Source organism: Siniperca chuatsi, linkage group LG22, assembly GCF_020085105.1.
Source record: "Siniperca chuatsi isolate FFG_IHB_CAS linkage group LG22, ASM2008510v1, whole genome shotgun sequence".
Classification (NCBI taxonomy): domain Eukaryota; kingdom Metazoa; phylum Chordata; class Actinopteri; order Centrarchiformes; family Sinipercidae; genus Siniperca; species Siniperca chuatsi.
The window spans coordinates 23933012-23945690 of record NC_058063.1 but is presented as its reverse complement, the minus strand read 5'-3'; the positions used below and the strand labels follow the sequence as shown (position 1 = coordinate 23945690).

General features: G+C 49.5%; 4 protein-coding genes and 1 long non-coding RNA gene across 20 annotated transcripts in view; 4 read left to right on the top strand and 1 right to left on the bottom strand.

Annotated features, from left to right (window-relative positions):
- The window catches only part of LOC122870097, a 387819-nt gene that overhangs the window by 122412 nt on the left and 252728 nt on the right, over positions 1-12679 (top strand). The window lies entirely within an intron of this gene.
- On the top strand, positions 3159-6850 carry LOC122870276 (bryoporin-like). Its single transcript, XM_044184405.1, has 4 exons — positions 3159-3252; positions 4682-4893; positions 5852-5940; positions 6220-6850. The coding sequence occupies exons 2-4, from the start codon at positions 4690-4692 to the stop codon at positions 6635-6637; spliced, it is 711 nt and encodes a 236-aa protein (XP_044040340.1). The 5' UTR covers positions 3159-3252; positions 4682-4689; the 3' UTR covers positions 6638-6850.
- Positions 4905-5831, bottom strand: LOC122870362. The gene is made up of 2 exons (XR_006376568.1): positions 5671-5831; positions 4905-5637 (listed from the first exon to the last, which is right to left on the bottom strand). It is a non-coding gene; the product is annotated as an uncharacterized LOC122870362 (long non-coding RNA).
- Positions 8978-11981, top strand: ift46 (intraflagellar transport 46 homolog (Chlamydomonas)). 2 transcript variants are annotated; one of them, XM_044184222.1, is made up of 5 exons: positions 8978-9467; positions 9684-10013; positions 10178-10271; positions 10855-10986; positions 11516-11981. In XM_044184222.1, the coding sequence occupies exons 2-5, from the start codon at positions 9757-9759 to the stop codon at positions 11867-11869; spliced, it is 837 nt and encodes a 278-aa protein (XP_044040157.1). In that variant the 5' UTR covers positions 8978-9467; positions 9684-9756; the 3' UTR covers positions 11870-11981. The 2 variants fall into 2 exon arrangements, with proteins under 2 accessions (XP_044040157.1, XP_044040156.1); XM_044184221.1 differs by having other exon boundaries at positions 8980-9467; positions 9721-10013.
- si:ch73-71d17.2 (RPA-related protein RADX) overlaps positions 12115-12679 on the top strand; it is a 12650-nt gene continuing 12085 nt past the window's right edge. For 2 of the 3 annotated variants that reach the window (XM_044183895.1, XM_044183894.1), the window contains exon 1: positions 12115-12389. In XM_044183895.1, coding sequence (XP_044039830.1) covers positions 12327-12389 — 63 coding nt within the window. In that variant the 5' untranslated portion in view covers positions 12115-12326. The other variant, XM_044183896.1, reaches the window with a different exon arrangement.

Below are 12679 nucleotides of genomic sequence, written 5' to 3'. Positions count from 1 at the left end.
AGGGGAGGGTGAGGCGAGCGGTATTAAAATGGTTGCAAACTGCAGTTTCACCGCTAGATGTTGCTAAATCCTCCACACTGGACCTGTGCTGTGAACTCTGAAGATTAAAAACACAGACAGACTTTCTCTGTGGTCAGTTGAGCAAACAGGAGCTAGCTAATAATGCTAACACTGGCTCTTCACTTTGATGCTGAGCAATAATCCAAACTTACAGCCCCACCTAGCTTGTTAGCCTGCTACAAAGATAGCATGAGCATCCTTGTTAAGCTTAAAAGCCAAGTCTCATGCAAATGACACTTTTCACATGCTCTCATGCCACATGTCCATTTTCTCACACAGCGAAAAACTAATTTATAACTGATAATGGCAAGAAAAGAGGACATCAGGGGGAAAGTGAGAATTTAGTATGATGCAAAATCATTATTGTAATTGTATCTCAGTGCTGAAATCTAGTAATATAATTTGACGCTTTTGGTTAACATTCGCCAGCACGCTCTCAGCTCTCAAATCTCACGCCAAATGTGAGGAAGCCTCAAAGCCACATAACAAAACATATAGTTAAACATGTTAAACAGTTAAACATGCTTTCTCTGCACACAAGACAAAGTCTGCGCGTCAGGACTTTCTCCAGAGCCCAAAGCACAGTTTGATCCAACATCAAACAACTGTTTCATGTTCAAGTTCTGCCTCACTTTGCTCTTCAGTTTCACATCTATGACACATTGAAATGTGCATAAAAATACAACTTTTTATCTGATTAAGACAGGTTAGGTTAGATTAATTAGGCTCACCAATAATGTGACACTAGAACCGCTGCTACAAATGCGAATGTCAAATCGTCACCATGCATTGGTATTTATCTTATTTATTTAGCTCTTATTCATCAGTGGTTAATAGCTTCATTTAGCTGCCCAGGTGTCAGAAGATGAACTGCCTTTGTAGTCTTATCAGTAAAAGTGTGTGAAAGCTCCTCTGACATAATCAATAAGAAACATTTGACAAATCCAAACAAAATAGTTCAGCTAAGAACTCTTTCCTCTCTTCTGTTTCTAGGCTGGCTTTCTAGATGCAGAAAACCTAGTTTGTTTGTTTTCTGGATCCGCTGTCTTTGCACAAAGTGTTTCTCTCCTACATTTACTTTTCATACAATGTTTGTATGAGATGTTTGTCGTCCTGATTCCACATTTCAAACATAATGAATCCACTGAATTGAAATTGAACGGAGTTGATGCAACTCTCTCTCTACATGGCTCTGGAGAAACCAGACTACTGTCAAAACAAGGAAGCGCTGGACGGCGAGGACCAACAGGGACGACCGTTGGTGTAGCTTTAGCTTTTCCTTGCTGGAGAGCTGAGAGACAGACTGAGGACAGACAGACTGATGGACTGAGGACAGACGGAATGAGAGACGGACTGAGGACAGACGGACTGAGGACAGACGGGCTGAGGACAGACGGGCTGAGGACTGACGGACTGAGGACAGACAGACTGATGGACTGAGGACAGACGGACTGAGGACAGACGGGCTGAGGACAGACGGGCTGAGGACTGACGGACTGAGGACAGACAGACTGATGGACTGAGGACAGACGGACTGAGGACAGACGGGCTGAGGACAGACGGGCTGAGGACTGACGGACTGAGGACAGACGGAATGAGAGACGGACTGAGGACAGACGGACTGAGAGACGGACTGAGGACTGACGGACTGAGGACAGACGGACTGAGGATAGACAGACTGATGGACTGAGGACAGACGGACAGACGGACTGAGGACAGACGGGCTGAGGACAGACGGACTGAGAGACGGACTGAGGACATATGGACTGAGGACAGACTGATGGACTGAGGACAGACTGATGGACTGAGGACAGACGGACTGAGGACAGACGGACTGAGAGACGGACTGAGGACATATGGACTGAGGACAGACTGATGGACTGAGGACAGACTGATGGACTGAGGACAGACTGATGGACTGAGGACAGACGGACTGAGGACAGACGGACTGAGAGACGGACTGAGGACAGATGGACTGAGGACAGATGGACTGAGGACAGACTGATGGACTGAGGACAGACAGACTGACGGACTGAGGACAGACGGGCTGAGGACAGACAGACTGACGGACTGAGGACAGACGGGCTGAGGACAGACGGGCTGTTGCTGAACCTGAGCCTGAGGCGAGCTCAGCGTGCATCATCAGCAGGCGTCGACAGCGTTGGTGCAGTTCCTCTCGCTGCCTGAAGGGGGAGACACACGTTCAGCTGCAGCTTTAACAGTTTTCTATGGGAAGAGCTCCAGATACCCCGGTTAGGTTTGTTCTCCCCGTGTCTGGAGGTGTGCAGGTACGCTGATGCTTGTTCATTATTGCCTCGGCTCTTCATCTACACATGCTGTAAAAGTGTCAGTTTTGCTGCTGAGCGAGCGAGTGAGTGACGAGTGACGACCCCCCCTGCGGTGGGTGATGTCACAGAAGGCCCACTCATGAAATGCTGCGGTACCGGATCTCACTCCAAACTAAGCTGAGAAGTTGGCAGCCCTGGCTTCATCCTGCCCAGATGACGTGGACAGATGTATGTTCTCCTGGGTTCTTTGTTCCTATTCATGAAATCTTTTGTATTTATTTAATATTGAGCACATTGGGCTTCCATAGTTTGGCCCCTCAGGCCATGTTGTTTATGTCCAGAATGTATTGAACTACGCTCGTGTTCACAGGAAGAAAGCTGCCGACATTTAACCAACTTCTTACCTGTTTGTTTTCAGCGCAGCGTGTTTCCAGAGTTTTGTAGTTTTTAGATTCATTTCTTTTGAGACCGAGGGGTGAGCGGGGAGCCGTGGGTGGACGAGGTACGGCTGGGGTCCAGGTCCGGAGGCACGTGTGGCTGAGACCAAGCGAGGCCGGCAGGCCGGCAGCGATCCTGAGCACAGGGAGAGCAAGGTTCGCTCAAAAACACAAGCCAGTAAGTAACTAGAACGCTGTCCTGGGGGCCGAGGACGTGGACTGCCACATGGGCTGAAAACAAGGAGGACCAGGGCTGAGACGCTGCAGAGCTTGATTAGCGGATGAGGTGCAGGTGTGCGGCGTGGAGCAGGTGTGTTGGGTGATGAGTCAGAGAGGGAGAGCCACGCCCACAACACAGAGAGAAACAGACAGAGTCAACAGGGAAACTCTGAGGTTACGGCAGAGGCCATAACAGATCCCTCGTCGGTTCCTCTTTCTGAGGTTTCCTCCTTTCTTCCTCGTCAAAGGTTAGTTTGGGGAGTTGTTCCTTATTTTGTATATATTGTTTTATTTGATTTTAATATGAATTAAATTATCTGTTCTATGTGTGTAGCATTAAGGGACCACAAACTGTCATGTCAAGTCAAAGGCCTTCGGTCTAATTCATGGACGACAGCTTCCTTACTTCCTGTCAATCAGCAGTAATTAGGAGGCTACTGAGGGGAAACTCTTAGTTAACGGCCTCGTTGTAGAATATGGTCATGAAGAATAAGGCATTAATAAGTGCTGTATAATGACTAATAAGCCAATATGTTACTAATATGCATGCTAATAAGCAACGGTGAATATGTGTACCTTAATATAAAGTGTTACCAAAATCACTATTGTGATTCTTGCATCAGGATCATCAGGAAAACCAATTCTGTCCTACAAAATATATAAATGAAATATATGAAATAAAATGTAAATATTGATGACATTTCTATAACTTCCCATTATTGTTTTTAATGATTAATGAACAGCTTCCTCTGGCCGCAGGACTGCGGGAGTCGCACATGTTGGTTCGGACAGAAGCTGGACGACATTTTGTGTGAAGAAACCTGTTTGAGCTGTTGACACACGTTTTAGCCGACTTTTGAAAAAGCAGCATTATTTTGGGTAAATAATTAAATAAAAAACTCATCGCAGGACGAATCATTCACACAGAGCAGCAGAGTCAAGGCAGCTCTACTGATACAGCCCAAAATCACAAATTTGACCCTTGATTCAAATAAGGAACAACTCCCCAAACTAACCTTTGACCAGGAAGAAAGGAGGAAACCTCAGAAAGAGGAACCGACGAGGGATCTGTTATGGCCTCTGCCGTAACCTCAGAGTTTCCCTGTTGACTCTGTCTGTTTCTCTCTGTGTTGTGGGCGTGGCTCTCCCTCTCTGACTCATCACCCAACACACCTGCTCCACGCCGCACACCTGCACCTCATCCGCTAATCAAGCTCTGCAGCGTCTCAGCCCTGGTCCTCCTTGTTTTCAGCCCATGTGGCAGTCCACGTCCTCGGCCCCCAGGACAGCGTTCTAGTTACTTACTGGCTTGTGTTTTTGAGCGAACCTTGCTCTCCCTGTGCTCAGGATCGCTGCCGGCCTGCCGGCCTCGCTTGGTCTCAGCCACACGTGCCTCCGGACCTGGACCCCAGCCGTACCTCGTCCACCCACGGCTCCCCTCGCACCCCTCGGTCTCCGTCCTCCGGCTCTTCCCTCAATCCCATAAAACTCTGAACTGTACGATAAATCCCTCTCGTCTCTAACTCACCTCTCTGCGTCTGCGTCCGCTCTTGTGAATCGTAACAGGATCTCTCGTCCAGGATGGAAATAAAAAAAGATACGTGTGAAAATATTGACGAATCGCATCAGAATTAATTGTGTTTTTTCTTTTTAAATCAAATCTTTATTGTTTTACAGTTTGATGGATGAGCTCCTCTGTTTCTGGGAAACACACTTTTAGCATCACAGCAGTTTCTCTTCCACTTTGGACAACTTCTGAATCAGCAGATGAACGGAGAGAGGAGCGGACAGCAGCAAATAAAAGGAGAGGAGCTTCGTCCTCGTCGCAGTCGGGTCACCGAGGAAAATCTGCTGAACCAGATCGACTCCGTCTGAAGGCTCCACAGCAGGTAACGTGTTCTTTTCACTGTGTTATAGAGCTGAGAGGACTGGTTACACTGGGACAGGGACGATGAGAGGACTGGTTACACTGGGACAGGGACAGGGAGGATGAGAGGACTGGTTATACTGGGACAGGGACGATGAGAGGACTGGTTACACTGGGACAGGGACAGGGAGGATGAGAGGACTGGTTACACTGGGACAGGGACAGGGAGGATGAGAGGACTGGTTATACTGGGACAGGGACGATGAGAGGACTGGTTACACTGGGACAGGGAGGATGAGAGGACTGGTTATACTGGGACAGGGACGATGAGAGGACTGGTTACAGTGGGACAGGGAGGATGAGAGGACTGGTTATACTGGGACAGGGACGATGAGAGGACTGGTTACAGTGGGACAGGGAGGATGAGAGGACTGGTTATACTGGGACAGGGACGATGAGAGGACTGGTTACAGTGGGACAGGGAGGATGAGAGGACTGGTTACACTGGGATAGGGACGATGAGAGGACTGGTTACAGTGGGACAGGGACGATGAGAGGACTGGTTACAGTGGGATAGGGACGATGAGAGGACTGGTTACAGTGGGACAGGGACGATGAGAGGACTGGTTACACTGGGACAGGGAGGATGACAGGACTGGTTACACTGGGACAGGGACGATGAGAGGACTGGTTACACTGGGACAGGGACAGGGAGGATGAGAGGACTGGTTACACTGGGACAGGGACGATGAGAGGACTGGTTACACTGGGACAGGGAGGATGAGAGGACTGGTTACACTGGGACAGGGACACTGCAGCTCGTTCAGTCTGCAGCCGATCAGACGTCTCGTCAGTCCTCAGAAACATTCAGCGTTGGCTTCACACAGCCGAGGAACGGCTCACATTTCAGTTTCCGCACATGAAGTCTGAAAAACCGTCCTAAGTGTCTCCTGCTGTGTCTCCTGCTGTGTCTCCTGCAGGTTGAAGACACCATGACACTTCCAACCCATCGCCAGTGCACCATTGAGCTTGAGAATAAGTGCTCTGCGTACACGCTGTGTAACCCGCAGTGAGTTCACACTTTACCTTCGCTGTGTCTTTTCTTACGTCACAGGAAGCTTTTTAAACGTTCGCTTTGCTCAGATTTGGAAAACTGATATCAGTTCAGATAGCAGGTGTATCTCTTCTCTTTTACTAAAGCTAAGCTAACAGTTTCCCCCTGCTTCCAGCGTTTGTGCTAAGCTAGGTTAAACACTTGAATGCTGTGAAATGAAACTGATATCTGGAACATGTGACTAAGGGGATTCCCACTGTGTCAAAGTATCTTTTGTGTTGTTTCTGTCCCCAGTGTGTCCACTGTCAGTGGATCCTGTGCGAAGGCTTTGCCGCCAACACTCAGTCCCTCTGAATCTGGCAGCGCCCTGTTCATCAAGACTCCTGACACAGCATGCGGATCTGTTGGAGTCCTCACTTACGATCTGCAGAATGCATCCACAGAGAAATGTGATGGAAAAATGGCCGTCATGTTCTCCGTCCCTTATGACTTCAACGTGTACTCTAACTGGTACGCGGTGGGAGTCTTTGACGAGAATAAAGTGTGTGATAACAGCCTTTATGAAGAGATGTATCACAACGCAGAGAACGGGTTTGTCAGAGGTCAAGCTAAAGATGGCGGTCTGACTTACAAAGGCAAAGGTGTTGCCGTCAGAGCCACCATGTCCGACAGTTACACTCCCGTCATCGAGGTACAAGTGTGCATCAACTGAAATATGAAGCATCCTTAAACCCTTTCATGCACCATTAATCCCAGTTGACCCACTAAGACAGAAAGTCTACTTTAATTTCATCATGCCACTTCTCATTCTCTGCATTAGTCGATCTTCATATCTCTCCATGTGCTACTGTTTGTACTGTTCGGTGCTCAGCTGCACTTCCTTGTATTGCCTGTGTGTAATGACAATAAAGTTGAATCTAATCTACTAAATGCGTATGTGATAAAACACATTTTGGTTTTTGTGTAAAAACCAAAATGAATCTAAAAACTACAAAACTCTGGAAACACGCTGCGCTGAAAACAAACAAACAGGTAAGAAGTTGGTTAAATGTCGGCAGCTTTCTTCCTGTGAACACGAGCGTAGTTCAATACATTCTGGACATAAACAACATGGCCTGAGGGGCCAAACTATGGAAGCCCAATGTGCTCAATATTAAATAAATACAAAAGATTTCATGAATAGAAAGGGGGGGTCGTCACTCGTTACAGCATGTGTAGATGAAGAGCCGAGGCAATAATGAACAAGCATCAGCGTACCTGCACACCTTTATATCTCCTGTTGTGAAGCACTTTGTACTTTGTTCTGATAAGAGCTCTATCAATAAAGTTTTATTATTATCATTATTATTGACATTTGCCAACAGATATGAAGAAAACAAAGATGATTGGGAAGAAGTAAAGGAACACATCTAATCTTTAAGCTCGCACCTCCATCGTAGCAGCGTGGGGGGGGGCCGCGGCCTCAGCCAGGAGACCCTGATCCTCTGCTTCGCAGTGAGCAGAAGGACTCTGGGTAGAAACGTGGCTCCTACGTCTTCTGGTACAGTTCCTAATGAGACGTGAGCTGGTTCCATATCCAAACCTTGTCTCATTTCATTTTGTATGTTTGGCCAATGTCCCGCCAGTTTTGGACAGTCCCGCAACATGTGGTCTCCCACCGGGCCGCTCCAGCACTGATCCGGCGTGCCACCGGAGACGAGAGTCCTGGAAAGTCTGGATTCTCCTTCCAGATGGGGCCGTTTGTTGTTTTGCGTCCCTCTCCGCACGATAACTCCCAGTTTTGACCCTTTGGTTCTTTTTGTAAAATCTTCCACGCGATATCATGTCTTTAACCGTCTCTTTAACCGTCAGCATAAAGACCCGTTCTGGATCGGATGTTTCTGTAACTGAAGTCTCAGCTGTAGGAGCCTGAAGCAGCGAGGGACCGGCAGCCGTCCGGTGTCTGGACGTGGCCGACTACATCCGACTGTCCACACATTTAAACTTTGGGACGTTGAACACGTAAAATAGTTTTGGGTTTGGGATCGCCGGCGTTTTTATGGCACATATTTTACGCCAAGGGGAGATTCCAGAGAAGGCTCCTGCTTGGAAAACATTATCGTAATGAGGCGAGGTCATGAGGCCACCTGAGCGAGACCAGGTGGTTTCGGCAGTCCAGCACCTTCCAGCTGCCTCCTGAGACCCTGGAGCTGTGATGAGACGTTAAGACATAATTGATAATGTTAGGACTCTTCTCGTCCTCCGTGGACAACAACTGTGTCCTCTGAACAGAAACCCTGATCCGTAAGGCCGGTGGCGTTGTGGGGGCGGAGCTGGACTCTGTTGGTGGTGTCAGAGAGGAGGACGCTGGGTAAACTACACGCCATCTTGGACAGCGTCTCCCACCCGCTCCATGACGTGCTGGTCAAACAAAGGAGCACCTTCAGCGGAAGACTCATCCCCCCACAATGCACCACAGAGCGCCACAGGAAGTCACTCCTGCCTGTGGCCATCAGACTCTTTAACTCCTCCCTCTAAGTGTCAGTCTGTATGACCCGAAGTCACTAAACTGGACACTGATCATTAACATCTCCGCCATAATTAATAATAACTGTGCAATATTAGTTTTCCCTTGTTAGTTTTTCTTATTTATTGCTACTGAAACTATATACCTCTATTACTCTCGACAGTACATGCACCTCTGCTTATTAATATTATTTATTACATAAGGAGTTACATTGTATTTTAGACTGTACTATCATCATCTACCAGTAAACCCACTTGGTACTCGACACTTAGTTTATCTTATACTTATACCGACATGATACTTCATTTATTTTCTGACCTTTTTTATAGTTTTATAGTGCATCATATTGTTTGCTAGTACTTCCTCCTGTGTGCGCTGACGTAAAGGCGAGCTGCTGTAACAAAGAGTTTCCCTTCAGGGATCAATAAAGTGTTTCTGATTCTGATTCTGAAGGAAGCGAAGTCCTGCGGTCCCCGCTGCCGTCGCTCGGTGGCGCTGTCGCCTTGTTTGTGAGTCGCGCTGCAGCGCAGCAATAAAGGTTATTTAAAAAAACACACAACACATCCCATGATGCAGCGCGCGGTCCGTTGCCAGGATACAGCAGCAGCTAGCTTGTCGCTAACACGACGTTGACGCGGATAAACTCGGACCGTTAGAGACGTTTCAGACGCGTTAGAGTCTCCGTTTCCTGCAGCTCCCGGTTCAAAGCCTCCGGTGCTCCGGTCTGCCGGTCTGCCGGTCTGATGCTAGCTGGCTACTGTTAGCTGGAGGAGCCGAAGCCCGTTACCGGGTGTGAGCTCGGTTGTAGCGGGCAGATAAACGGTTGGCTCGGTACTAAAGCACGTCTAACCGGGAGACAGATGTGTGTATCCGCGGCTGGGAACACCCGGTAATCCGTTAGCGTCCCATGGAGCGGGCTGACCGGGGCAAAGACACCAGACTGCTGAAGAACCAGCCGTACGACGAGAGCCTGGAGGTGATCGACTCCGAGGAGGTGGCGAGCGTCTACAGCCCGACTCCCCGCAGGCACCGACAGGTAACACGCCCCGGTGCTCCCCGGGAACACGCCCCGGTGCTCCCCGGTGCTCCCCGGGAACACGCCCCGGTGCTCCCCGGTGCTCCGCGGGGAACACGCCCCGGTGCTCCCCGGTGCTCCCCGGGAAACACGCCCCGGTGCTCCGCGGGGAAACACGCACAGCAGAGCTACTGGTTGAACCTGTTAAAATGTGAAATGTTCCCGGTGTTGGATCAGGTTTGTCTGAGCCGGTACCGATTTCTGTCTTTTTCAGTCAGAGTCCAGGAGGAGCCGGAAGGGGCGTGGCCTGATGTCGGCCAGCGGCAGTGACGAGTTTGATGAAGACCAGGAGCCTCTGAGGGCCATCGAGCCAACCGGCGGGCAGCCTGGGGTCAGTCCACGCGAGGAGGAGGAAGAGGAGGAAGAGGAGGAGGAGGACTCCGATGAAGATGACTCAGACGATGACGACGAGCCCAGCGAGGCTCCAGAGGGGGCGTACGACCCCGCCGACTACGCCAACCTGCCCGTCAGCACCGAGATCAAAGAGCTGTTCCAGTACATCACGCGGTGAGTTCACGGGTTCAGGGACACGAGGGAACAGCTCTCACCTGCACCTGTCTGAGGATTCATTATCTAATAACAAGAAGAAGTTGTAAATGTGTCTCCAAGTCCGGTTTCTGAACAGCAGAACAACAGACGAACCCGTTAACCGCCATGTGGTCTCCCCCCAGCTACAGCCCTCAGTGCGTCGAGCTGGAGCACAGCCTGAAGCCGTTCATCCCGGACTTCATCCCGGCCGTGGGAGACATCGACGCCTTCCTGAAGGTGAACACACGCTGTCTGCTCATTCGTCGGTCATCGCAAACAGGAAGCGCTTCACAAGTGTTCGTTTTCATACAGTCCGGCTTCCTGTTCGCCCTGCGTTTTAACGCTTGTCTTCTGAGCGTTCTGAGGCTACGGCTGTCTCCATCTTTGCTGCGTAGTTACCATGGTTACAGCATGTTTACAGCTACAGTTACCATGGTTACAGCTGTCTCCATCTTTGCTGCGTAGTTACCATGGTTACAGCATGTTTACAGCTACAGTTACCATGGTTACAGCTGTCTCCAGCTTTGCTGCGTAGTTACCATGGTTACAGCTGTCTACAGCTTTGTTGTGTGTAGTTACCATGGTTACGGCTGTCTCCATCTTTGCTGCGTACAGTTACCATGGTTACAGCATGTTTACAGCTACAGTTACCATGGTTACAGCATGTTTACAGCTACAGTTACCATGGTTACAGCTGTATAAAAATCAGCGCTGAATAAAACTTTAATAACAGTTAATAATGAGTGGATTGGTCTCCGTCCGTCGTATCGACTGTACTTCCCGTGACCCCTGACCTGACTGTCACCTGTGTGGCGTTCAGGTGCCGAGGCCCGACGGTAAAGCGGACAGTCTGGGGCTGCTGGTTCTGGGCGAGCCCAGCGTGAAACAGTCGGACCCCACGGTGCTGTCACTGTGGCTGTCGGAGGAGAGCAAACAGCACGGGGCCGCCGAGGTACGCACACACACCTGTAACACACCTGTAACACACACACACACCTGTAACACACACACACCTGTAACACACACACACCTGTAACACACCTGTATCTCAGACACACACACACACACACACTCACACCTGTATCACACACACACCTGTAACACACCTGTATCTCAGACACACACACACACACACTCACACCTGTATCACTCACACATACACACACCTGTATCACACACACACACACACCTGTATCACACACACACACACACATACATCTGTAACACACTTGTGTATCACACACACACACACACACACACTCACACCTGTATCACCTGTATCTGTACCTCCAGTATCAGTATTCAGTTGCAGTAGCCTGATTCAGCCTGTAGAGGCCGCTCTGCATATTTGAACACAATATGTAGAATCTTCTGTCTCCGTCCTGTCAGTCAGAGAAAATACAAAACCAACTAACCTCCCTCTCTCTCCCTGTCCCGTCCCCCTCTCTCTCCCTGTCTCCCCCTCCTTGTCCCCCCCCCAGTTGAAGAAGGTGACGAGTATCGCCAGCCCTCAGTCCAACCCTCGGGCGCTGGACAGCTGGGTGGAGAGTATCAGCGCCCTGCACCGCTCCAAACCTCCGGCCAGCGTTCAGTACGGCCGAGCGATGCCGGACATCGACAGCCTGATGCAGGAGTGGCCGGCCGAGCTGGAGGAGCTGCTGGGCCGCCTGCAGCTGCCGCCCGCCCGCCTGCAGTGCGGCCCGGCCCGGTACGCCGACATCATCTGCAGCCTGCTGGACATCCCGGTGTACAGCAGCAGGATCCAGTCTCTGCACCTGCTGTTCAGCCTCTACCTGGAGTTCAGAGACTCGCAGCACTTCACGCGCAGAGCTTAGAGAGGCGGGAGGGTCAGCGCCGCTTTCTGCCACCTTATTATTATCATTATTAACAGTGAATATCAGCACAATGCTTTTCTTTTTTCTCCTTATTGCTGAACTGCTTCGTGTGTTTTGAGTCAGTAATAAATTAGATGTAACTTTAAACCTGAATTCCGTGTAAAGACGGTGGAGGGCAGCCTCGTGCCTGGCTGTTTGTCAGCACAGTTCAAGCATTTGTTGCATTTATTTCTCACGTGAGTTATTGCAGTTTTTAGTGTTTTTAGCTTCAGTTTATTCGAGGTTTGATGTAACAAGTGACACGTTGTTATAAAATCAGATGTTGCACGTTTCGTTTCCAGTACAGACCTTTCACTTTGTGATAAAGATTGAATAAATTCATTAAAAAAAAACAAACCGCTTTGTCTCTCTCTCCCACAATGCACTGCACTGTTATTGTTTGGGCTGCCTGTCCAACATGGCGGCTCCTGGCTGCGTCTTCCACAGAACCCTGGCCCGGTCCAGACCCGGTCCAAACAAGGTCTAAACCGCAGTAATACCAGCACCGTCATGATTTCTGGATTGATTTATCGGCGGTGCAGCGCGCGCGTGAAGGCTGGTTCAACCTCCGGCGTGTTTGTCTCCACCCCGCCTCCTCTCGCTCGGATTAAACGGCAACCAGACTCCCTTCAAATATTTACCGATTTAACGTCGCTTTGCTTATTAGCTAGAACGCCCATCCTGCTGAATATGATTTAAAGTGTTATTTGAATTTTAAAAATGGTTCGCCGTTTCGATTAATCACTTAAAAGTCAAGATTTATGTTAACCA